The following is a 25,441-nucleotide window of genomic DNA, read 5'->3' as shown; positions in this document are numbered from 1 at the left end:
ACATGGTTCAATTTGCTTAGCAAATTATTATTATACTGTTATGGCATGGATTACCTCCTTTGTTTTGGTCATGGTCTCTGCAATTATACTGGCAGCCCTAGGATCATCAGTTACAGGAATGAAAGGACGAGCTGAAGTTGTTGAAGTGGAGGGAGTCACTGCAGACGATGGTGTCAGGGCTTCTTCTGAAGGTGCAACCTTAAACATAAAAGTGTCTTTTTAGAATTTGAGAGATCATACCTGAAAAGCTGAGAAAATTGTTAGAACATACTAAGTAGTCCATCAAATGTAGCAGCAGACATACAAGTAGAGAAGGACAAATTTGAAGGGTAGCCATGATCAATTGCTCAAGGTGAGATAGCACTGATGACTGAATTTTACCAATCTATTAGTCCATGTTTCTGGATTACTCGTTCAGTGTCAGAACAAAAACCAAGGGGGTGTCATGTTTTTTCCTAAGCTAACAAAAAGGTGATAAGCCTCAGCACCTTTGGAGAAAACAACAGATGTACACTCCAGACACAGTGTGACTTAGTTTCTGCAATAAGTTATTTTTGCCTGCTCGCCTTCAAAACAAATCAGCTGGTAAATCCAATTAAGCGTTAACCAACGAACTAATAAGTGTGCAGTTGACTCCATTTATGACATTTACGATTATGTTTGAAACACCAAATACAGTTCTTTATTTTTTAAACCAGGTTTTCAAATATTTTAGGAGTTCTATATTTCATCAAACTATCATTCCATACTTGCAGAAGCATTCTCACCTCTCCTCTCCTGTCCTGCCAAGGATTGGGACTCACTCTGTCTTCCCTGTCACTTGCCACTTCTGAAGCACCCTCACCAGCTGGACTGGTGGCTGTAGATGACTCAGCCGGTGGTACAGGAGATGCTGATGTGCATTCTACAGGTGCAATCATGCTGGCTGGCATCAGAGCTCCCACCAAAGCATCCCTACAGGGAAAAAAAATTTTTAAATTCCTAGTGAAAAATGAAAAATAACTTCAATTCTGAAGTTTGTGATCCAAAATGAAATGGGAAAAATCAAATCTGAAGGCAGAATACAAGGTTAATGGCAGGACTCTTAGCAGTGTGGAGGAACAGAGGGATCTTGGGGTCCACATCCAGAGATCCCTCAAGCTCGCTGCACAGGTTGATAGGATTGTTAAGGCAGTGTATGGTGTGTTGACAGTCATTAGTCAGGGTATCGAGTTCAAGAGCTGCCAGGTAATGTTGCAGGACTATAAAACGCTGGTTAGACCACAATTGGAGTATTGTGTTCAGTTCTGGTCACCTCATTATAGAAAGGATGTGGAAGCTTTAGAAAGGGTGCAGAGGAGATTTACCAGGATGCTGCCTGTATTGGAGAGCATGTCTTATGAGGATAGGTTGAGTGAGCTAGGGCTTTTCTCTTTGGAGAGAAGGAGGATGAGGGGTGACTTGATAGAGGTATACAAGATGATAAGAGGCATAGATCAAGTGGACAGTTAGAGACTTTTCCCCCAGGGTGAAAATGGCTCACACGACGGAGTACAAGTTTAAGGTGATTGGAGGAAGGTATGGGAGGGAAGTAAGAGACAACACACTGCCAGCAGAGGTGATGGAGGCAGATACATAAGTGACATTTAAGAGACTCTTAGATAGCCACGTGAATGATAGAAAAATGGAGGGCTATGTGGGAGAGAAGGGTCAGATAGATCCCAGAGCAGGATAAAATGTCAGCACAATATCATGGGCCGAAGGGCCTGTACTGTGCTGTAATGTTCTTTGTTCCAATTACTTAAAAACTGAGAGAGACTGAGATACTACTTTAACAGGTATGACAGTAAATCAGTATTGCATTAACTCCTTAAAAGTTAGCCATAATTTACAAACAACATACATATTCCTCCAAGTTAAAAAGAGAAAAGTCACCAGTTCAGAGCAACCTGGTGTACAAACATCACTAAAGTCAACGTACAGGTTCAGTAAGAAATTAGGAAGGCCTTTATTGTTAGAGGATTTGAGTGTTAGAGTAGAGATATCTTGCTCCATAGAGTCCTGGTGAGAATACATCTGGAATAATGTACAGGTCTGGTCTCCCTACCCAAGGGAGGATATAATTACTTTAGGAGGGAGTGCAGCAAAAATTAACCAGATTGAATACTGGCATGGCAGGTTTGTCGAACGAGAAGAGATTAAGCAGATTAGATCTGCACCCTCCAAAATAGAGAGGTAATCTCATCGAAACATACAAAATCCTTCAGGGATTTGATAGAGTAGACATGTAGTTGATATTTCCCTAGCTATGATGGCTGGAATCAAGGATGAAAATGAGGACACAAGGGACTGCAGATGCTGGAATCCAGAGCAAGAGACAAATTGCTGGAGAAACTCAGCGGGTAAGAGCATAAGTGGAGGGAAATGGACAGTCGACATTTTGGGTTGAGACCCTTCATCTGGACTGGTGAAAATAAGGGGTTAGCCATTCAGAACAGAAATGGGAAGAAATCCCTTCACCCAGAGAATGGTGAATTACTGGAATTCACTATCCAAGAGGGTTGTAGGGGCTCAATTGCTGAGTACATTGAAGACAAAGATAAAGATTTTGAGATTTTAAAGGAATCAAGGGATATAAAGTTCGTGCATGAAACTGGTACGGAGATAAAAGATCAGCCAAATGGCCTACTCCTGCCTCAGTTTCCTACGTTCTTATGTATGGACAACATACTTTACAGCAACATCTTAACCAGAGTTTAGAACAGGGCTCCTAGTCAACAGATGATTACAGTGCACTTATGTCAGAATGGATTAACACTACTTTAGATATTTACTGGAGACACAAGAGACTACAGATGCTGGAAATCTGAAGCAGCACACAAAGGAGCTGGAGGAACTCAGCAGGTCAGGCAGTATCTATGGAGGGACATGGACAGTCGATGTTTCGGGTCGAGGCCCTTCATCAGAGTCTCAGATATTTACTTATCTAGCAAATGATCAGAACTAGTTACACATAATTCAGCTAAAAACAGCAGAGTAACTCTGGTAGTGGACAGTAACAATAAAAGGTCCATGTTATTATAATAGCAACATTCTTAAAGATTTCCACGAGATCCAAGAAGCCCTGGGGACCACAGTATCAACTAGATTTCTGTTTGACAAAACCCAGTAATACTATAATTATTGGATTCTGTTCATTACTCCTATTGTCACATACCAATACAAAATATTTGTGCAGAAACAGTTGCTTTTGTTAATGGACAGAAGACAGAGTAGGAATAAGCATTTATAGGTTGAGTGACTGAGTTGTGGGGTGTTGGAGGTAATCAGTGCTGGGGCCCCCAATTGTTACCAATCTATATTATCTTGATGAGGAAATCAAGTGTAATGTATCCAAGTTTGTTGATGGTACAAAGTTAGATGGCAATTATTTCTAATAAATGTTTAGCGTTTGTTTTTCAGTCATGGACATGTTTATCAGAAATTAGTTCAGAAGCATTGCTAGGTTGTCGGCCTCAATAATAGACAAATCATTTGAAACATACCTGCTCATTCTCACATATTAAGATACCCAGCCCGAGGAAACATCAATGCCATTACTTAGTAGCATAACTGGAAATCTCCAGAAACCAGGGAGGGGAAAAAGGGCAGTGAAATCACTTACTTTAGAATAGTATTCAGTTGCTAGGTCTTACCGAGAATACATGATCTGCAGAGCTGTTAGCACATGGGACAATGCCTGCTGCTTGGAGTGGTTCCCATCCAATGAGAGTAGGATCTTCGCAAGAGAGGGTCGATTGGGTTTTGAATTGTTTAAGCCACTAATTTTGTTGCTGATGGTGGTGGAGTCCATGTCTGACTGAACACCTACATGGAATGAAATGAAAGTAAATCGCCGTGTTCTCCAAAACTAATATTCATTCTACAGGTTAACAAAAAGGCACAATTTGCACAAGGTCACAATAAAATGTGTTCTTAATTCCTAAATAAGACTTGATGTATTTACAAAACTAACTTCTTGCAAGACAGCATAAGTTATATAGTACTGCTTAATACCCAATGAATTTGCTTTCTGCTCCTGACAAGCGAGAGCTCCTTATAAAACAGGGACAGCATTAGCTCACAGCTTGGTTTAAAAAAAACAAAATCACATTTGAAGATGATAGTAATCTTAAAATAGTTCAAATCAGATCATAAGAACACAAATGCATAAGTACTCTATGTACGCACATTTATTCATTTATACTTTTAACTCTGACAAACCAAATTTCTGGACTATATTTTAACATATCCATGACATATGACAATTAAAATAATCAAATCAAAATTAAAACATTACCCAAGTACGAAGCACCTAAAGGGTCTCTAGCAGTTTGGAACAGGACTGGCTCATGCACTGAAGGTGTTGCCACATCCACTGTTGTCCATGCTACACTGTGCGAAGAACCACAAGCAACACGGGTGATCTTTTGTCCCTCTAGACCCTGCACAAGGGTAGGTTTCCTATTGACAGTTGTGGTTCCATTTCCTTGCTGGCCATGATCATTATCACCCCAAGCATAAACCTAGAAATGTTTGATTTGGGGTGGGGGGATATAAAAAAAAGTTGTATTTAAAGCCAAGAATTTGGAACGTAGAGTTGCTAACAAGTTCACTTTCTCTACGTTTTGGTAAAACAGAAGGGTACCTTTCAAAAGACTGAAAACACTTTCAAGTTATCTATCACAAACTTTTTCAGAATAGATGATAAAAGCATTCGGATAAATAAATACAAGAGCATAAAAACTTAAGAAATAGGAGCAGGAATAGCCCATTCAGCAAGTCTACATCATCATTCAACAAGATTCCAGCTGATGTTCTGCTCAAAGCCTTTCTTTGAGGTCTCACATGGCAGACTGGTCCAAAAGATAAGAGCTCACGGGACGCAGTGCAATTTGGCAAACTGGATCTGAAATTGCCTTGGTGACAGGAGGCAAAGGGTGAAGATAAAGGGTTACTTTTGCCATTGATAGTCTGCAACCAGTGGTGAACCACAGGGATTAATGTGACCAGTGGTGTACCACACCTTTGCAGTTTCTTATATACATTAACAATCTGGATTTGAATGTAGGCATGATTAGTAAATTCACAGATAATTTGAAGATTTGTGGTGCTGCTGAAGGGGAGAAGGGCAGCCTTCAGTTACATTATGATATTTATGCATTGGTAATATGAACAGAGAAATGCCAGATTAAACAATTTCAAAAGATACAAGGCAATACATTTTGGGAACTAATAAGGATACACAGAAGGACCCAAGGATATACAGAGGGACAAGCGGACCTTGGTGTACATGCCCAAGGATCTCTGAATGCAGCAACACAGGTAGATAAGGTGGTTAAGAAGGCATATGGGATTCTTGCTTTCATTGGCCAGGGCACAGAATACAAGGACAATGAGATTATGGTACAACTGTACAAAACAATAGCTAGACCACAGTCAAAGTACTGATCAGTGGAGGGGTGCAGACAAGGTTCATCAGGATACTTGCTGGGATGGAGCACCTCGGCTATGAGAGACTGGGTAGGCTGGATTGATTTTCTTTGGATCAGAGAAAGCCAAGAAGTGATCTTATTGAGGTATACAGATATATGAGGGACACAGATGGGGTAGATAGTGAAAACCATTTCCCCTTAACAGAGGCACCTACGACATGAGACAGGAGGCAGAAAAAGGGTAGAAATGTCAAATACTAGAGGGCATAGCTTTAAGGTGAGGGGGGAAAGTTTAAGAGAGGTGTGTAGGGCAAGTTTTATTTTTATGCAGAGAGTGGTAGATGCCTGGAACGCGCTGCCAGGGGTGGCAGTGGAAGCAGCAAAGATAGTGGTATTGAAGAGGCTTTTAGATAGGCACATGAAGATGCAGGGAATGGAAGGATATGGATCATGTGCAGGCAGAGGGGACTAGTTTAATTTGGCATCATGCTCAACACAGACTTCGTGGCCCAAAGGGCCTGTTCCTATACTATAATGTACTATGTTCTATGCAAACTGGCATAGGAGTCAAAGAGGGGATTATGAATTTTTAAATCACCCAGAGGATAGTTGAAATTGGGGAAGCACTACCTGAAGGGGTGGTGGAGGAAGGTACCCTCACAACATTTAAGTAGCATGCAGATAAGCACCTGAAATGCCATGCCACAGGAGGTCACCGGGTGAGTATTAGTAAATAGAATTAGTATAGATTGGAACCAGATGGCCATCATTGATGAGGTGAGCCAAAAGTCCTGTTTCCAAGCTGTATGACTATGACCACTTTGTTGCCCCATCCCCATATCCCTGGATTCCTCTACTGTCAAAAGTCAATCTCAGGTTTTAAATTCAATCTTCCACAACTCTTAGAGGTAAAGATTCACCACCCTTTGAGTGAAGATTTTCTCCTTATTTCAGATATAAATAATCTATAGTTCAATTTGAAATGATGACACCAAATTACAGACTCCTCAGCCCAGGAAAATATAGTCTTAGAGCACTACAGAACAGAAACAGGCCCTTCGGCCCATTTAGTCCATGCCAACCTGATCTTCTACCTAGTTCCATCTACCTGCATCCGGACCATATCCCTCCAAACGCCTCCCATCTATGTACCTATCCAAATTTCTCTTAAATGTTTCAATTGAACCCACATCTACCACTTCCACGGGCAGCTCGTTCCACACTCACACCACCCTCTAAGTGAAAAAGTTTCCCCTCAGATTCCCCTTAAATATTTCACCTTTCACCCTAAACTCATGTCCTCTTGTTCTAGCTTCACCCAACCTTAGTGGAAAAAGCCTGCATGCATTCATCCTATCTATACCCCTCAATTTTGTATACTTCTACAAGATCTCCCCTCATTCTCCTACGCTCCAGGGAATGAAGTCCTAACCTATTCAACCTTTCTCTATAACTCAGGTCCTCAAGTCCTGGCAACATCCTTGTAAATTTTCTCTGCACTTTTTCAAGCTTATTGATATCTTTCCTGTAGGTAGGTGACCAGAACTGCACATAATGCTCTAAAGGCAGCCTCACCAACGTCTTGTACATCTTCAACATAACATCCCAACTCCTGTATTCAATGCCCTTATTTATGAAGGCCAAAGTGCCAAAAGCTCTCTTTATGACCCTATCTACCTGTGTCGCCACTTTCAAGGAACTATGGACCTGTATTCCCAGGTCCCTCTGTTCTACCGCACACCTCAGAGCCCTACCATTCAGTGTGGAAGTCCTACCCTGGTTTGTCCTCCCAAAGCGCAACAGCTCACACTTGTCTGCATTAAATTCCATTTGCCATTTTTCAGCCCATTTTCCTAGCCGGTCAAGATCACGCTGCAAGCTTTGATAGCCTTCCTCACTGTCCACTATGCCCCCAGTCTTGGTGTCATCCATAAGTTTGCTGATCCAGTTTACCACATTATCATCTAAATCATTAATATAGACGATAAACAACAACGGACCCAACACCGATCCCTGCGGCACACCACTAGTCACAGGCCTCCAGTCAGAGAGACAACCATTTACTACCGCTCCCTGGCTTCTCCCACTAAGCCAGTGTTGAATCATCATCTTCTTTGTGTCAATTTTGTTGGGCCCTCTAAGAATTTTATATGTTTTAGTGAGTTAACTTCTTATTCTTCTAAACTCTTAAGAATAGAGGCCAAGCAAACTCCATCTCTCCTTGTATGACAGACGTGCCATCCTAGGAACCAGTATGACAAATTATCACTCTACTCCTTCTGTGGCAGGTACATCCTTCTTTAGGTGAGGAGACTAAAACTGCACAGGATATTCCAGGTGTGATAATATAGATATACTGACATTGTACAACATTAAGCAATAAAATATTGAGTTGAAACCCATGAAAAAGGGCAATTTAAAATTACAAGAAAATCAAGAAGCCAACTTGAAATTTATAACTTTATGTTAGATCATTTATTTTATAAGATTTTTGTTTAAAAAAAACCTTTTTTCCTTTACTAGCAGAAATCTGAGCTATGCCCATTCCAAATAAGATATCTTTTAGTCACATGTACATCGAAACACACAGTGAAATGCATCTTTTGTATAGAGTGTTCTGGGGGCAGCCCGCAAGTGTCGCCGCGCTTCCAGCACCAACATAGCATGCCCACAACTTCCTAACCTGTATGTCTTTAGAATGTGGGAGGAAACCGGAGCACCCGGAGGAAACCTACGCAGACATGTGGAGAACGTACAAACTCCTTACAGACAGCGGCCGGATTTGAACCTGGGTCGCTGGCACTGTAAAGCGTTACAGTGACCGCTACACTACCGTGCTTGCCTTGTTACTCACTTGTTAACAGAAATACCATTTACTTACTTGTCCTGTATCAGAGACAGCAAGGCAGTGCAATGCACCTACAGCCACATGAATGATCTTTTTCCCCCGCAGACCTTCCACCACCTGTGGCTTCCGCACATGAACATCAGTGCCATGACCTAGTCTGAAGTAGTCTCCTTTGCCCCTATGCGCAAGAAAGGTTAATCAATAAAACAAATTTAACTGTATTTATAATATGACAATGTACTCTACCCCCAGATAGGAGTAATAAGCCTGCTTAACATGACAATCAAATATTTACAAATACAGCACTCTTACTAAACCCAAACCTACCAGGTCCACACCACACCAGACTTTGTAAGTGCCAGAGAGAACTGGGCACCACATTCAATTTGGCAAACCCCTTGGCCATTGAGTCTTTCAATGTTTTGTGGAACATTGCAACCTTCACTTCCTCCACGTCCCAGCTTTCCAAAATCACCATCTCCCCATGAAAATACCAGTCCTAAGGAATGGAACAAAAACAGTTGCTGTAAAGGAAGTGAAGGAGATGGCAGATAAAAACACTAAAATTATCAGCAAATTCTTCTTTACCTTCATCAGTTAGTGCTAGTGTCTGTGCATCCCGACTACCACACGCTACCTGGATGACTCTGTGTCCCAGAAGAACTTTAACCTGTAAAGTGCAAACCATTCTTAATTTCAATCTTACAGCAGAATTAGATCAAATATACAAGGACTATTATGAACATGTTGCATAAAGGTATCAATACATTCAATCACAGATAAATAAAAACACTGCAGATTAGCCAGCAGAATAAACCAAGTCAGGTGTTAACCCCATATCTGAGCTCTGTGCTACCTTTAAGAAGCATGTTTTCAGCTAACATAAATTATGACAAAGCAGTAAACTCCACTGCACAGGTTTCTTAAACAGAGGGCAAAACCTAACTTTGATTCTTCAGTAATGTTTATCATGAAATCCATTGTTACAAGTGAAGTTTTCTAAATTTTATTATCCATTGAACTGTAAATTTTCTGAACCTAAAATAAAAATTGAAAAATGTTTAGAATCATTAATGACAGAGTGTAAAATAAGTAATTACCAATTTTGGTCTCAGCTGTGTTGTGTTGTCCCCATGTCCAAGTCTACCATACTCGCCAAGGCCCCATGAGTACAGCTCACCACTTGAGGTTATAGCAGCACTGTGAGAACTCCCACAAGCAATATCTCGTATGCGTTTGGTTTTTAATGCCTCAATCAGTCTTGGTTTATCACAATTCCTGAAAAAATATTTACCTTTAGAAATAAAGTGAACATTCTTTCAAAGCTTTATCACAACCGATGTGCAGTTTCAACAGACAAACTGCTGGAGGAACGCAGCAGTTTGAGCAGCATCCGAGGCAGGAAAGGAATTGTCGATATTTCAGATCAAAAGGACCCAAAATGTCAACAATTCCTTTCCTTCCACAGACGCTGCTCAACCCACTGAGTTCCTCCCACAAATTGCCTGTTGCTCCAGATTCTAGATCTGCAGTCTCTTATGTTCCTATGTGCAGTTTCAATTTTGATAGAAATAAAATCACAGTATTTATTACATAAATATCTTTATACTTAGTGTTATGTAACAAAACATAACTGTACATCCACAAAAGCATAGCATAGCAGCTTTAGTTTCCTGATTGCAACAAGTATAAATCTAGGGATAAGGGCCAAGACCCACCCTGTGCTGGCATCCTCCCTCACTTCCTGAGCCCCACCAATAGGATGCTGCCCTCCTGAGCCCCACCTTCAACTGGTGTCCATGCGTAAGCTCCACCATCAATGGTGCCCTCCTGTACCTCCTCACATTCCACCCAAGAATAAATTTCTTATCTCAGCAGTGAATATTTTAAATTCTCTAGTGTAGAACCCTGAACATTCAAAGGCTAGGCGTGATTGATTTTGGGAAACTAATGGAATTATGCAACAAGATACAGGAGCCTGAGAGCATGTACCACCAGGCTTAAGGACAGCTTCTATCCCACTGTGATAAGACTATTAAACTGTTCCCTTATACGATGCGATGGACTCTGACCTCACAATCTACCTTGTTGTGACTTTACACCTTATTATCTACCTGCACTTTCTCTGAAGCTGTGACACTTTGTACTGTTATTGTTTTTACCTTAATTACCTCAATGCACTCTGTACTGACTCAATGTAACTGCACTGTGTAATGAATTGACCTGGTACGATCAGTATGCAAGACAAGTTTTTCACTGTACCTTGGTACAAGTGACAAAAATAAACCAATACCAAAATAGAAATCAAGTGAGATCATGGTCTTGAGAAAGAGGATCAGTCACAATCTAACTGAATGGTGGAACCAGTTTAAAAGCCCCCATGATCTTCTAGTTATATTTCTTACCACCTTCTGACGTCTCATGGGAAATGGGCAGAAACCTGACAAAAAGTACATGCAACTCCAGAAAAAAACACTAATGTAACTCCACAATAATAACCTGCTGCAATAGAGAAATTGTCAGGCAATTAACAACAAAAGCGTGGAAAAGGATGTACAAGGATACAGACTAGCGATTTTGAGCCATGGACAAGGAGTGTAATACAAAGAAAGGAAGACTAAACATGTTACTTTTTGTTATGTTATTGCAGAAAGACATTTAGCAACCCATTTAAAGCTCTAGTTCGTTTTTCATGGGGAGGGACAAATGAGAGGGATGATTTAGTAGAACTAAAAAAAATCCAAGACATATTTTTACATTCTGCTGAAGTGTCCAAGCTTTCCATCGTCTCCTTCGCCCCAGGAAAATACCTTTCCATCAACAGTTAAAGCCATTGCGTGACGCCCACCTGCAATGCAAAATGACATTAGAAACATTTAAAGAAAAATTATTGCATGATGCTTTAAAAAGAAATTTGAAGCAGGTACCTGAATGCACAGCAACCTTCTTCACAACATAATTGCTAAGGGCTGATATCTGTCGAGGAATGGGTATCGTTCCACTGGATATTCCAAGACCAAGTCTTCCATTTGTGGCTTCTCCACAGGCATAGACTTTACCCTCTGCAGTAACTGCAAAACAGAAGTTGAAGGTGAAAAATGATTACACTCCTTTGGTCAAAGCATAAAATTAAAAAAATTAGTAAATTTTTCCAAGGGGACAACCATACAGGATGAGAAGAAACAGTTTAATATTGTGAACCATTTCCAATTACAAGTATGTTATGCAAATTACTCTAATGGTTTCAAATTTCAGCATCAACCGAAAGACTAAGGAGTCGGTGCAAAAATAAAAGGGAAATGCACCCTTTAAACATTTTGCTCTTCTTAATAAGTGCATAGTTTATTGCGATAGAATCACATAGACGAAGAACCGTATTTGATAGCAGGTGGTAATTTTGCAGAACAAATGGATAGAAACAGAAACAAAGTTACATCAACCTATCATGCCTGTGCCACTTCCCCATCCTCTCCTGGTAAACCTGTAATTTTCTTTAAGTATTTATGTTCCACCAACCCTAAAGGCAGTACATTCTAGATTCTTATCACTTACTGCATAAAATAAAAACTTTCTCATATCACTTTTGGTTCTTTTGCCAATTTACCTTCATTCTAAGTCCTCTGATTCTTGAACATTGCACCAATGAGAACAGTTTCCATCTACTTATGTCAAGGCCCTTTATGATTTCAAGTATCTCTATCAGATGCCCTTCCCAATACCCTCTGTTCAAAGGAAAACAACTCCAGATTCTCCACCCTATCCAGCTAACTCAAGTCCTTTATCCCTGAAATCCTCCTCATAAATCTCCTTGTATGAAAGTTGTCTGCAAATTTAAGCCAGAAAATGGACAAGAGAATCAGTAAATGTTCCTGTTATTCAATAGTATCAATTGTGAAAAGTGTGCACCCAGCAGTGTTGTTGATTTGGTTGTAATATTCTTCCATTCTGTACAGTCAAACAACCAGACCATGTGAACTATCAAAAGGTTACACAAGAAATTGCCAGCAACAGGAAATGTGTGGAAGCTACAAAACCATGCATCAGCTCAATTTAAGGTCAGGGACAGTACTTGCCTTTTTATTGTGTATATTACAGCCTTCTGAACTTGAGTGTTCAATCATCTCAGAAAACAATTCCAGTGCACCAATTACATATCCATTATAACCTCCTTTTATTTCTTTTCTTGTCCCAATATCACCAGTTTAACCTTGCATTATTTTTCCTGCTGTCTTTCAATCTCTCCTGCCTTCCACCCAATCATACATTTGCTCCTTTCCATTGTTAAAGACCAAGGAATAATGGTGTTACTGAAAACGGGATGGGGAATTAAAGTGATAATCAACTGGAAACTCAGAGCCATGCATAAACATTGAACATCTGTTCTGCAAAGCAAACTGCATTTGGTCTCTCCAGTGTAAAGACCTCATCACAGGCAATTCCATTTGTTGATGTCATAAAAGACTTTGCCATTGACTGCATATCATAGTCATTCCCTCAGAGCTTGTTATTTTTAATAATACAAGCTTGTTCTCTTGAAAGGAGCCAGATAAAGTTCAAACATACATGAAATACAAATAGAAACCTCAAGATATGGCCAAAGGAAAACAGAAGTGCAGGCAGGAATGAAGCAATATACAGCAGGAGGCTGTATAAAAAAAAAAGCTCAATAACAATTCTAAGGAACAAAAAAAAAACAAATGCTGGAAATAAAAAAAAAACAAAATAGCAGAAGCACACAGCAGGACAAGCTGCATCCACAAAGAAAGAAACATGGACTAATGACCATTCATCAGTTCATTGATTCTGTTTCTCTCCCGCATGGATACTGTCCAACCTGCTGAGTGCTTCTGCCACTTTCTGCTTCTGTACTAATGATAATTCACTCAGATTCTGCAGCAAAACAGCATTAAGAACACAGATTGGAACCTTTGTGACATAATAATGTTCTAAGATTTGCCATATTTCAAGACAGCAAAAATATATTGGCTAATTGAACTCAGGAGCCAGTGTCATCCTTTTAAGTCTCATAGTCAAAATAAAATTACAAGACCATAGTACTCACATTAAGATCATGGGTAAAGGGATTTTAAATGAATAGCCATCAAATATAATGAAATAGGCCAAATATTCCATTATTAAAATAACTCCAAATTTTAAAGGAGTTGGAATTAGCAATGAATTAAACCTCTTTTTTCTCTGCAATGTATTATAACCCCGTACAAACTGCTGAAAGTATTCACTCCCAAGTGAAATGAGGTGGTGAAATTTCAACCTAGTTTCTGATGAAAACAGGGCTCCACAGTGAGACTCATTTTGCACCAATCTACAGGCTCACTTGGAAATCCCAATGGGCAGGCAACTGTTGGCAATTCAAAAAGATGCATTGATACTAGGTAAATTGTTTTGTACAAGATACAGCCAAAACATTTCATTTTTGTAAACGATAAGCCTATTAGAAGCGTTTCTGATGTGTCCCTGTTTTAATATTGTTTCTGTCATGGAACAGAGCTGTAAAGAGTAAAAGCAAATACAACATGTATTAACTCTGTATTAAAATATTGTAAGATTGAGAAGCAAAGCATGCTGTTCAGTTAACTCAGCAGCGTCTGTGTGTAGTTTGCATGTTCTCTGTGACTCGTGTGGGTTTTCCCACTTGTACTCCAGTTCCTTCCATGTCCCAAAGACTTAAGGGTTGATAGGTTAATTGGTCACTGTAAATTGCCCCAAATGTGTAGGTGATCATACATCTTTTGCTCCTTTCCATTGTTAGTGGGGGAATAGGATTGCTCTGTGAACCAGCATAGACTTGATGGGCTGAAATGGCATCCTCCTATGTCATAAGAAAACATGAGAAGTGGGGAATTAGACTCTTTCTTGCTTAGATATAGACATTGCCTGGTACTGTTGCTTGCCACTTAGCAGCCCATCCACAAATGTATTCTAGATCTTACTGCACGCAAGCACAATGTGCTTCATTTGTTGAAGAGTTGTGAATAAAACTGAACATTGCATGATCATCAGAACATCTCCACTTCTGATTTTATGACAGAAGGAAAATCATTGATGAAGCATCCGAAGATGGTTGGACCTAGGACATTGCCGTGAGGAACTTCTACAACGATATCCTGTGACTGGTATGATTGACCCGCAACACCACAAACACCTTCCTTTGTGAGAGATACAACTCTAATCACTTGAGCATTTTCACTTTGATACATATTAACTGCAGCTTTACCAGGGCAACTTGACTCTGCACTTGGTCAAATGGTGCTTTGATGACAAGGACAACCATTTTCATCACATCTCTTGAATTCAACTCTTTGCTCCAGACCTCATCACAGTCATTGTCCAAACATGGACCAGAATGGTCCTGGCAAAACCCAAAATGGGCATCACAAACAACACAAAATACTTTTCTGCAGGTTAGGAAAAAACATTTAAAGTGAATGTTGCATTACCTGCAAAAAGGCTTTTGGAACCACCAGCCACTTGTACGACATTTAAAGCTGACAATGTCTCTGAAAACGAGGGGACCTTTATCTAAAATTAAAGTAGAAGAGGTTTTCAAAGATTTGGCAAATATGGACTTGTCAGTGTTAACCAGCAAACTGAAAACACCTGGAGATGCTGTACTCTGGAGCAAAAAAAAAACTTCTGGATGAACTCAGTAGGTCAAGCCACGTCTGTGGGGGTGAAAGGAATTGTCAATATTTCATGTCAAGATCCTGCATTGGGACCCAATACAGGGTCTCGACCCAAAACATCAACAGTTCCTTTCACCCCCATAAGTGCTGCTCAACTCGCTGAGTTAGAACAGAGAAATCCTACAGCACAATTCAGGTCCTTCGGCCCACAAAGCTGTGCCGAACAAGTCCCTACCTTAGAAATTACTAGGCTTACCCATAGCCCTCTAGTCCAGAAGTTTAGTTTTTTTGAACTGAAAACCCCTTGTTTTAAAACACCTTTGTCATATGACTTATTGTTCAATCAAAAAGTACTCTTTTTCATTTAGTCATATTTCAAATGATCAAATATCCTCTGCTTTATTATTGTCACATGTATCAAGATACAGTTAAAAGTTTGTGTGCATGCCATCCAGACAAATCATATTAACTCTGTATTCAAGAATTACATATTGATATAGAAGCCTCAATCTGCAACACTAGGACAAGATGGAATGGCAGATCTAGTTGTTTAACTATAGAAAGGAATGGCCCTTGCAAACCAACTATGTGCAGAACTTAAAAACATAAGAAATAGATGTAGGAGATCATTTGGTTTCTCATGCCTGTTCTGCTATTCAATAAAGTCACGGCTGACCTTTTACCATCATGCCACTTTCTTGCACTAACACCATATCCTCTGATTGCTTTAATATCTAAAATTTATCAATTTTATTCTTGAATACATCGAACTACTGAGCCTCCACAGCCCCCTTGGGTAGGGAATTCCAAAGACTCACTCCTCTCTGGTCAAGGAAGTTTCTTCTCATCTCTCTCCTGGAATTGTGACAGCTGCCTCCAGACACCCCAGCCGGAAAAAACATTATCCCTGTATCTACCATGTCAAATTTTGAACATTTCAAATGAAATCACCTCTCATCCTTCTAAGCTCAAAAGTAAAGGCCAAATTTGTTTAACCTCTCCTCATACCACAAACCCGCCATCCCAGAAATCAGATTGGTGAACCTTCACTGAAATCCCTTGACCACAAGTATATCCTTTTTTAGACAAGGACACAATATTGCAGATGCTGTCTCACCAGGGCTCCATGTAATTGTAGCAAGACATCTCTTGTACTAAAAACCTCTTGCAATAAAGGTCTTCTTGATTGCTTGTTGAACCTACATGTTAATTTTCAGTGACTTAACTACAAGGACAACCAGATCCCTCTGAATGCCAATATCCCTCAAACACTCACCATTTAAATAAATAGTCTGCACATTTATCTTTCCATCTTTTCACATTATATTCCATATGAGATTTACCCCATTCAAGTAATATTGCAAACAAGTAATATTAGACAACAAAAATAATAACGCTAACCTTTGAGCCTTTCAATCCTCCAAGCTGGTCTTTATCATTTAGACCCCACACAAACACTTTTGTTCTAATTGTTGCTGTCGACTCTAAGCCAGATGCTTTCTTCCTTACGAGGCTAGGAGAGATGGAACATATTATTTTTGAAGTTACATCATGCAGATATAATACTTTTGGTCTTTCCTCAGATTTTAAATACGAAAATAAATCTTAATACAACGTTATTTCTTAAATATAATCAAGTTTGCTCCAAATATTGCACATTATCTGCTGTGTTTCCTTGGTTCAAGTCAGAAGGTTATGGCCACAAATCAAAGTACAGAGATTTAAGAACATCCATCTAATTCTACAATTCAATGTCATTTAGGGGAATGCTGCACTTTTGCAACTGCCATTTTTATCATAGGCATCAAATTAGCCCAAAAATCAGCAAATATATATTTCTGTGAACAAAAAATTCAAAATATTAGGTCAAGTTTTCTTTCAATATTGATCAACATAAAATAAAAACCTCAGTGACAAAGCTCCATATGAGTACCCTGCTTGACATTTGCTGAAACAGTGGACATTATAATGTGGCAGCACTGTGTTGCTCACAATGATTCAAAATAATTTTTATAAAATAAACACATTTTTAAAAGGAAGTTCAATTTACCAAAGAGGTTTCCACACACTATAATCCTATATAGTAATTACAGGCTCCTGCCATAGAGGTGCAAAACCTTTTAAATGGGCAGTATCAAAGGATAACAGTTCGACAGACAGTTTCCCTAACAAGTGTGAACAGAGATTTATTCTGGAAATATGAAAGTGACAATATGTGACTTTAAAATGGTGACTGACATTAACAAGTCCTGGGATAATTATGCCTTGCTCACTCATCCTCCTTTCCCATTTATTCATTGTCTCTACTCAGTACTACCCCTACACAATCATGTATGGTAAAATTGATATATGGAATGTCAAAATGCAACCTGGGGTCGCACCACTCCAAAGACTTGAGCTCTGTAGCAATGATTTCATTTTTTCCATTACAGTTTGTTGCTCATCCTTCTGCTGTGTCAAATAGATTACAAATCCAAGTTACAAATTTAATATTACTGACAAATCTCTTGAGTTTTCTCATTATAAATCTGATAAGGTGAATTGCGATGGCTAAAATGTAACAAAGTTATTGCTATGCTGACTGCAAGTGCAGCTATACACATGACCTTTAATTTATTGCTCATCAATTTTCTGTCATGTTTCAAACAGAGGTCAACAGAAAGTGTTGAATAATGGAGAGGTAGGATTAGGGGGCAAGGGATAATTGGCATATGGTTTTTAAACACCAGTCAGCATTGTCATGTATCACCATGTTTGTATTACCAGAAAATATCTATATGCTCACATTTGTCATGGAAACCGCCTCTAAAAGACTAACCCTCCATTTCATCCATTAATCAGTTAAAGCACATCAGCACCTCCAATGTTAGGAACAAACCGTTTCTATTCAGACATTTCATTATAAATGAGAATGTAAAAGTTTTAAAAAAGGAAACATAATTGAAGAAGTTCATTCTTATACAAGATTATCATCTAGGTGGCCTTTTCTAATCTAATGGATACCAGACAAAAAATTCAAACAGTAATTAAAGAGAGCAGTCTTTGACACAGAAGCATGAAACTTTGGAGCAGTTGGACCCGATCTACATTTGTGGCTTTTCACGTATTAATTTTGTCGGACATAATCATGAAGGGCAAGGCTGAATAGAGGACAAGAGTATCCATGTGGAAATATGGTTACCCTGGCTTTTTCTAACATTAGTAGCTGCCAACTTCACTGCAGCATTGGAGAGTCTTCAAGACTGGATATCAGAACAGAGAGGGAAGGGAAAGACAAGAAAAATGCCTAAATAATAAAAAAAAAACATATTTTATTCAAAACTATCAATCTGCCCATAATTCACTCCAGTTATTAGTGCACACAGTACCTTCCAGTAGTGCTTTTATCATCATCCTCCTCCTCATTATCTGAAGCAAGAAAAGGGAAATTTGCTGCAAGATCCTCTTCCTCTGCTCGGATACGCCCCATGATGCTTAAGCCATGGATTTTGCAATCAATACCAGAACTTCTGCACTGTTTAATAGCTATTTCAATGTATCTGTGCTGCTGAGAAAAGTGAAACTGGTTATAAATGTGGTCCAGATTTTAAAACATTGCTAGCAAAACACTTTCTGGAGTAGCTGACAACAATTGCCAGACCGGCTGACAACACTGCCTCGATTTTAGTGTCCCTCTTCAAAGAAAGAGACGTAGTATGAGAAAACCTACATCAAATTGGAGGAGTAAGATATAGAAAATGCTTCTTTGCATGGGATCCAAGGAGTGTTGGCAACTGGATCTGAAACTGTCTTGGTGATAAAAGGCAGAGGGTAATGGTTGTTTTTCTGACTGGAAGTCAGTAGTGTGCTACAGGGATCGGTGCTAGACCTTTATTGTTTGTAATATGTATATAAATTACTTGGATGAGAATGTAGGTGGTCTGATTGGCAATTGTGCTTACGACATGAAAATTGGTGGAATCGTAGATAGCGAAGAGGGTTATCTAAGAATACAGAAGGACACAGATCAGCTGGAAAGTTGAGCGGAGCAGTGGCAGATGGAACTTAAAAGTGTGAGGTAAAGCTTTTTGGAACGTCAAATGCTTGAGGGACATATACAATGACAGGCAGGGACCTTAGGAGTGTTGATGTACAGACAGATCTTGGAGTACAAGTTCATAGTTCCCCAAAAATGGCAACCTAGGTGGATAAGGTAGTAAAGGACACATTTGGCATCTTTGCCGTCATAAGCCAAGGCTTTGAGTACAAGATGTCCTGTTGCAGCTACACAGAACATTGGTGAGGCCACACTTGGAGTACTGGGTATAGTTCTGGTCAGCACACTACAGGAAGGACATGGTAGCATTAGAAAAAAAAGTGCAGAAGAGACTTGCCACGATATTACCTGGAATAGAGGACTTTAGTTACAACGATAAATTGGATAGGCTGGGTTTGTGCTCACTGAAGTCTAAGATGCTAAGAGGTTGATAAGATTATGAGGGGCACAGAGAGGATAGATAGAGTCTGTTTCCCACAGTAGGGGAGTCTAAAACTAGAGGGCATAGGCTTAAAGAGAAAGGGGAGAAATTTAAAGGAGATCCAAGAGGCAAGTTTTTCCCCACACACAAGTGGTTATATGGAATGAGCTGCCAGAGATGGTGGTAGAAGTAGATACAATTACACTTAAAAAGCATTTGAACAAGTACTTGGACAGGAAAGAACTAGAAGGACACAGGCCGGACACAGGCCAAATACAGGCCAATGGGATTACAGTAGGTGAGCATCATGATCTGCATGGACAAGTTGGACTGAAGGGCCCATTTCTGTGCTGCACAGCTCTGTGACTACATGACTGAATGCTGACAAAGTTTTAAAACCACACGTGCACACATTGACTCAATGTCACATTACAAATATGGGAAAGTTACTGTACTTAATGTTTACGCAAAACAGCTTCATCTCAACACCAGAAGCTTTAGTGATTATATCTACTGGAAACTTTATCTCCATAGTAGGACTAGAAGAAACAGGACTATGGGCCATTCAATGAGATAAGTGGACACAAATGTAAATAGCACTCCAGCTGTGGTCTCAAGAGTATTTTGTACATTTGTAGGATCTCCTTACTTTCACATTCCAAAGCCCATTTCATTAATCCTATTCCCTGCTGAATCTACATGCTACCTTTCTGCATTTCATGTACAAAGACCCTCAAACCCTTCATGCTGTAGTTTTCTGCAATTTCTCTCCTTTAAAATAATATATTAATCATTCTTCCTTGCAAAGGCTTACCATAAGATTAAGCCCTTTACTAAAGAACATTTACATTAGCAACCCAATCTCCCTCTAAGCACTACTTGTGTACATTATTAACTATGTTAATTTAAGTTTAGGTTAACATATTTGTCCTCGTCTTGTAAACTGTCCTGCTGCAAAGAGCCAATTTTCATGGCATTCATACCCTATGCATGCCTGTGACAACAATAAATTTGAACTATTGAACCCTAGAAATAGTAGAGATATTCACCCGATTCTACTAACCAATCACATTTCATAAAACTTAGAGCAAAGCATAAAAGAGAAAAGAAAATCCACGCTCTTTAAAAGATTGTGCAAGCAGAGAGAGAAGAACACATTGAAAATATGTACCTCCACACATTCATTCAGAAGCATTACCACAGTGTCAGTAGGAGTGATGTTGATTGTCTTCAGCTCAATAAGATTGTCTAACGAGTTCCCTCCTGAAACAAAAGAGTCAAAATTTGACTCAAAGTATCTTCTCTAGACAAAAATGAGTGCTAGTAAATGCACTGGTATACTTAACTTACCAGAGACCACAACTAAAGACGGCATATAACTACTATCAGCAGGATCTACAACCATCTTTAGTCTATGAACGAGGACATCCGGAAAGATCTCCAGTCGAATCCAGTGCTAGTAAAAAAAAACAATGCAAGGTTAAGAGAACAGATCTGTCCAGCAAACAAGGATGCTGATTATGTTACTTTTCATAGCAAACCCCCAAAAATCTAACCTGAAATGCAACAAAGTACAAAAATAAGATGCACAAAAATAGGGTTCCCGATTAGCTATTTTATGAACAATTTGGATCGAAACAGCCACGAGCACCAGTTCTGTGCAGAACATCCCAACCTCAACCGATACATGCATCTAGCTTCATCATTTCTCAGTCTCAGATTTGCTATTCAACCAGTTTAAGAGAAACAGTTTATTTCCTCCTTGAAAACACGCCTTTTGTAAGACTAGTGGCATGGGGATGCCAGGGAAAGTTAATTTCATTGTCAATTAGCAGCTCGTTACTCATGTCCACGTGCTGCATTAGTGCAACTGCCAAGGGTGATATAATTATCATCACCCAGCTGAAAACCCAGAATGCGCATCCTCTCCGATGTAAAGTAATAGATAGCAGTGGAGGTGGATGGCAAAGATAAGTAATTATTTGGAAGGGGCACATACATTAGTAATATCAATTAAAACAACCAAATGATAAAAATACACAATGATAATATGGTGCTGAGGTCTTGAGCTGTTCAGAATAGAAATCAAGTTGTATTCACCAACCTCCTGCATTTTGCATTCAGAGCAAATTAGAACTAATAAACTCAAAATACAAATCTGATGCTTTCAAAAATAAACCCATTTCATGAATGAGATTTTTCTCCTCCTTTGATTTTTCTTACCTACTGTCGGTGTAGAAGTTCCTTTAAGCTTAAAGAATCTCAGATGTTAATGTGTGCAGCATTCGGGAATTATCTACATCAAGTGCTGGGGCTAAAAGCAACTTGATGCTTTCAATATCAAGGTGGAATAAAAATTGGTCCAACGTCCAAATAATATTCCGAAGATCTAGCCCGTGAAGCTGCAGGCAGCAAAATCTTGGTATTGGCCCAGTTGAGCACCTACATTGTCCATGTATTAGCTGTATTCCCTTGTTTTACATGAAGAATGCGAGTAAAGGTTATGGATTTCTTATTGGCCTACTTGACTGCATTAGGTTAAAATAGACTTAAAACCTTCCAAACCTGAAGCTATCTGGAAGGAGAAATCTAGGCATTTGATTGAGGGATGCACTGAAACAACTTAGATTTAGTTTATTTGAAAGAGTGTGGCGACTCACCGTCTAGTCGGGCGAACCGGCTCGGCAGTCGGGTCGCGCAGCGTCGGAGCAACGAGGCCCAAGATGGCGGCGGGCCTCGTCTTTCCGAGCGACGGGGAGAACCCGCGCGCGGGAAAGTCCTGATGACGTAGGACTTACGTCATTGCCGGTTTTTTGGGCGGGAGTTTTTCTCCCTTAAAGGGCCCGCACAAGGCGGGAAAATAAACCATTTTCTGTTTGGCAATCCTCCGAGTAGAGTCTGTTTTATTCCGCGGTAGCAACCGCTACATTGGTGACCCCGACGGTCCAAACGGCTTTTGGACCTGCGAAATGGACGACAGCGCAGCAGCCAACGCAGTGGCCCTCAAGCTGCCCACCTTTTGGACACTTCGGCCCAGCATCTGGTTTGACCAGGCTGAAGCGCAATTCCACCTTCGGCAGATCACCTCCGACTCCACGAAGTACTACCATGTGGTTAGCTCTCTGGACCAGGAGACAGCCGCCCAGGTTGGAGACTTCATCCAGTCGCCTCCGGAGGAAGATAAGTACCCGGCTTTCAAAGACCTTTTGATCCGGACCTTCGGCCTCTGCCGTCGTGAGCGCGCCACCCGCCTGCTTCATCTGGATGGCCTGGGGGACAGATCCCCATCCGCCCTAATGAATGAGATGCTGGCATTGGCCGAGGGACACAAGCCATGCCTGATGTTCGAACAGGCCTTCCTCGAACAGCTCCCCGATGACATCCACTTGTTGTTAGCTGATGCCGACTTCAGCAACCCCCGTGAGGTGGCCGCCCGGGCAGATGTCCTGTGGAGGGCCAAGCGCGAGAGCGGTTCGTCCGTCAGTCAAATCACCAGGCCGCGAGCCCAACGCCTGCCTCGCCCGGCCCCAGCAACCGAGCAGCCACGCCCCAGGAACGCAGACGACGACACGGGTGACCAGCTGTGCTTCTACCATCAGAGGTGGGGTGCGGAGGCCCGTCGATGCCGCCCACCCTGCAAGTTTCAGGGAAACGCCAGGGCCAGCCGCTGCTGATGGCTACGGCGGCTGGCCGCCGACAGAGTCTCCTCTTTGTTCAGGACAAGAAATCTGGACGGCGTTTCCTCGTTGATACTGGAGCGGAGGTCAGTACTTTGCCCCCAACAGGCCGCGACACTCGTGACAGGCCACCAGGTCCTCTACTCAATGCCGCCAACGGTACAACGATACGGTCTTTCGGCACCCGTACGCTTCAATTACACTTTGGCGGCAGCCGTTTTACCTGGACATTTACCCTTGCCACCGTCGCCCGACCACTCCTAGGCGCCGATTTCCTTCGGGCCCACAACCTGTTAGTCGACCTGCGAAGGAAGCGGTTAGTCCACTCTAGCACTCTCCGGACCTATCCCCTGGGAGAAATCAGCCCACCAGCCCCGCGCCTGGACTCCATTACCCTTTCTGGCGACGATTTCGCCAAGCTCCTAGCCGAATTCCCATCGATTTTGGCACCTTCATTTACAAATTCTCGGCCCGCACATGGGGTACGACACCACATCATTACCACAGGGCCACCCCTTCATGCCCGAGCACGACGATTACCTCCAGACAAGCTCCGCCTGGCAAAGGAAGAGTTCCATCACATGGAGGAGCTGGGGATTGTTCGCAGGTCAGACAGCCCCTGGGCCTCCCCCCTGCACATGGTCCCCAAAGCCACCGGAGGGTGGAGGCCCTGCGGCGACTACCGCAGGCTGAATGACGCCACCACCCCGGACCGCTATCCCATCCCTCACATCCAGGACTTCGCAGCGAACTTACACGGGGCCCGCATCTTTTCCAAAGTGGACCTCGTTAGGGGATACCACCAAATCCCGGTCCATCCGGATGACGTCCCCAAAACTGCGATTATCACCCCATTCGGCCTGTTCGAATTCCTTCGGATGCCGTTCGGCCTTAAGAACGCCGCGCAGACCTTCCAGCAGCTGATGGACGCGGTAGGCCGAGACCTGGACTTCGTGTTCATTTACTTGGACGACATACTGATCGCCAGCCGTAACCGCCAGGAACACCTTTCCCACCTCCGCCAGCTGTATTCCCGCCTCCGCGATTTCGGCCTCACGATTAACCCGTCCAAGTGCCAATTCGGACTTGACTCTATCGATTTCCTCGGCCACAAAATCACCAGCGACGGGGCAACACCCCTACCCGCCAAGGTGGATGCTATCCGCCATTTTGCCCGCCCCGACACAGTCAAAGGCCTACAGGAATTCCTTGGGATGGTCAACTTTTACCATCGTTTCATCCCTGCAGCAGCCCGTATCATGCGCCCTCTGTTCTCGCTGCTGGCTGGTAAGGGCAAGGACATCACCTGGACTGACGAGGCTGCGGCTGCTTTCGTTAAGGCCAAAGACGCCCTGGCAGACGCCACGATGCTGGTACACCCTAGGACTGACGTCCCGACTGCCCTCACGGTAGACGCGTCCAACACCGCGGTGGGTGGGGTACTGGAACAGCTACTCGAAGGCCGCTGGCAACCCTTGGCATTTTTCAGCAAACACCTTAGACCGCCCGAACTGAAGTACAGCGCTTTTGATCGGGAACTTCTAGCGCTGTATCTGGCGGTCCGGCATTTCCGATACTTTCTAGAAGGCAGGCCTTTCACCGCTTTCACCGATCATAAGCCTCTGTCCTTTGCCTCCTCCAAAGTCTCCGATCCCTGGTCAGCTCATCAGCAGAGACATTTATCCTACATTTCCGAGTTCACAACTGACATCCAACATGTCTCCGGAAAGGATAATGTCGTTGCTGATGCACTTTCCAGACCAACCATCCACAACCTATCCTTGGGTGTCGACTTCACGGCCCTGGCTGACGCACAGCAAGCCGACGACGAACTGCCCAGCTACAGAACCGCAGTCTCGGGTCTGCAGCTCCGAGATTTCTTGGTTGGTCCAGGTCAGCGGACCCTACTTTGCGACGTTGCGACTGGTCAGCCCCGCCCTATTGTCCCTGCAGCCTGGCGGAGACGCGTTTTTGACTCGGTACATGGGTTGGCGCACCCATCCATCAGATCTACTGTCCGACTGGTCGCCAGCAAGTTTGTCTGGCATGGCCTGCGCAAACAGGTCAGTGAGTGGGCCAGGACTTGTCTGCACTGCCAGACATCAAAAATCCAGCGACACACCAAGGTCCCACCACAGCAGTTCGAGCCTACCCGTAGGAGGTTCGACCACATACACGTTGACCTCGTGGGCCCTCTGCCGGTTTCAAGAGGAGCCCGGTACCTCCTTACCATCGTGGACCGGTTCACGAGGTGGCCTGAGGCAACCCCCCTGACCGACATCACAACTGATTCCTGCGCCCGAGCGCTGCTCACAACTTGGGTCTCATGTTTTGGCGTTCCGGCCCACATCACTTCAGACAG

At 42.0% G+C, this 25,441-nt stretch overlaps 1 protein-coding gene across 6 annotated transcripts in view; it reads right to left on the bottom strand.

Annotated features, from left to right (window-relative positions):
• herc2 (HECT and RLD domain containing E3 ubiquitin protein ligase 2) overlaps window positions 1-25,441 on the bottom strand; it is a 164,915-nt gene that overhangs the window by 40,147 nt on the left and 99,327 nt on the right. For 5 of the 6 annotated variants that reach the window (XM_052025739.1, XM_052025737.1, XM_052025740.1 and 2 more), the window contains 15 exons: window positions 20,753-20,858; window positions 20,574-20,665; window positions 18,314-18,492; window positions 16,347-16,458; window positions 14,760-14,841; window positions 11,229-11,372; window positions 11,059-11,149; window positions 9,402-9,579; window positions 8,890-8,971; window positions 8,629-8,800; window positions 8,335-8,479; window positions 4,319-4,544; window positions 3,675-3,846; window positions 768-954; window positions 55-198 (listed from right to left, as the gene is read on the bottom strand). In XM_052025739.1, the coding sequence (XP_051881699.1) occupies window positions 55-198; window positions 768-954; window positions 3,675-3,846; window positions 4,319-4,544; window positions 8,335-8,479; window positions 8,629-8,800; window positions 8,890-8,971; window positions 9,402-9,579; window positions 11,059-11,149; window positions 11,229-11,372; window positions 14,760-14,841; window positions 16,347-16,458; window positions 18,314-18,492; window positions 20,574-20,665; window positions 20,753-20,858 (2,112 nt within the window). The remainder of the gene's footprint in view (window positions 1-54; window positions 199-767; window positions 955-3,674; window positions 3,847-4,318; window positions 4,545-8,334; window positions 8,480-8,628; window positions 8,801-8,889; window positions 8,972-9,401; window positions 9,580-11,058; window positions 11,150-11,228; window positions 11,373-14,759; window positions 14,842-16,346; window positions 16,459-18,313; window positions 18,493-20,573; window positions 20,666-20,752; window positions 20,859-25,441) is intronic. The other variant, XM_052025738.1, reaches the window with a different exon arrangement.

This window comes from Pristis pectinata, chromosome 11 (genome assembly GCF_009764475.1).
Source record: "Pristis pectinata isolate sPriPec2 chromosome 11, sPriPec2.1.pri, whole genome shotgun sequence".
In the NCBI taxonomy this organism is placed as follows: Eukaryota; Metazoa; Chordata; class Chondrichthyes; order Rhinopristiformes; family Pristidae; genus Pristis; species Pristis pectinata.
The sequence above is the reverse complement of the archived record's forward strand: the minus strand, read 5'-3'. Positions and strand labels throughout refer to the sequence as shown.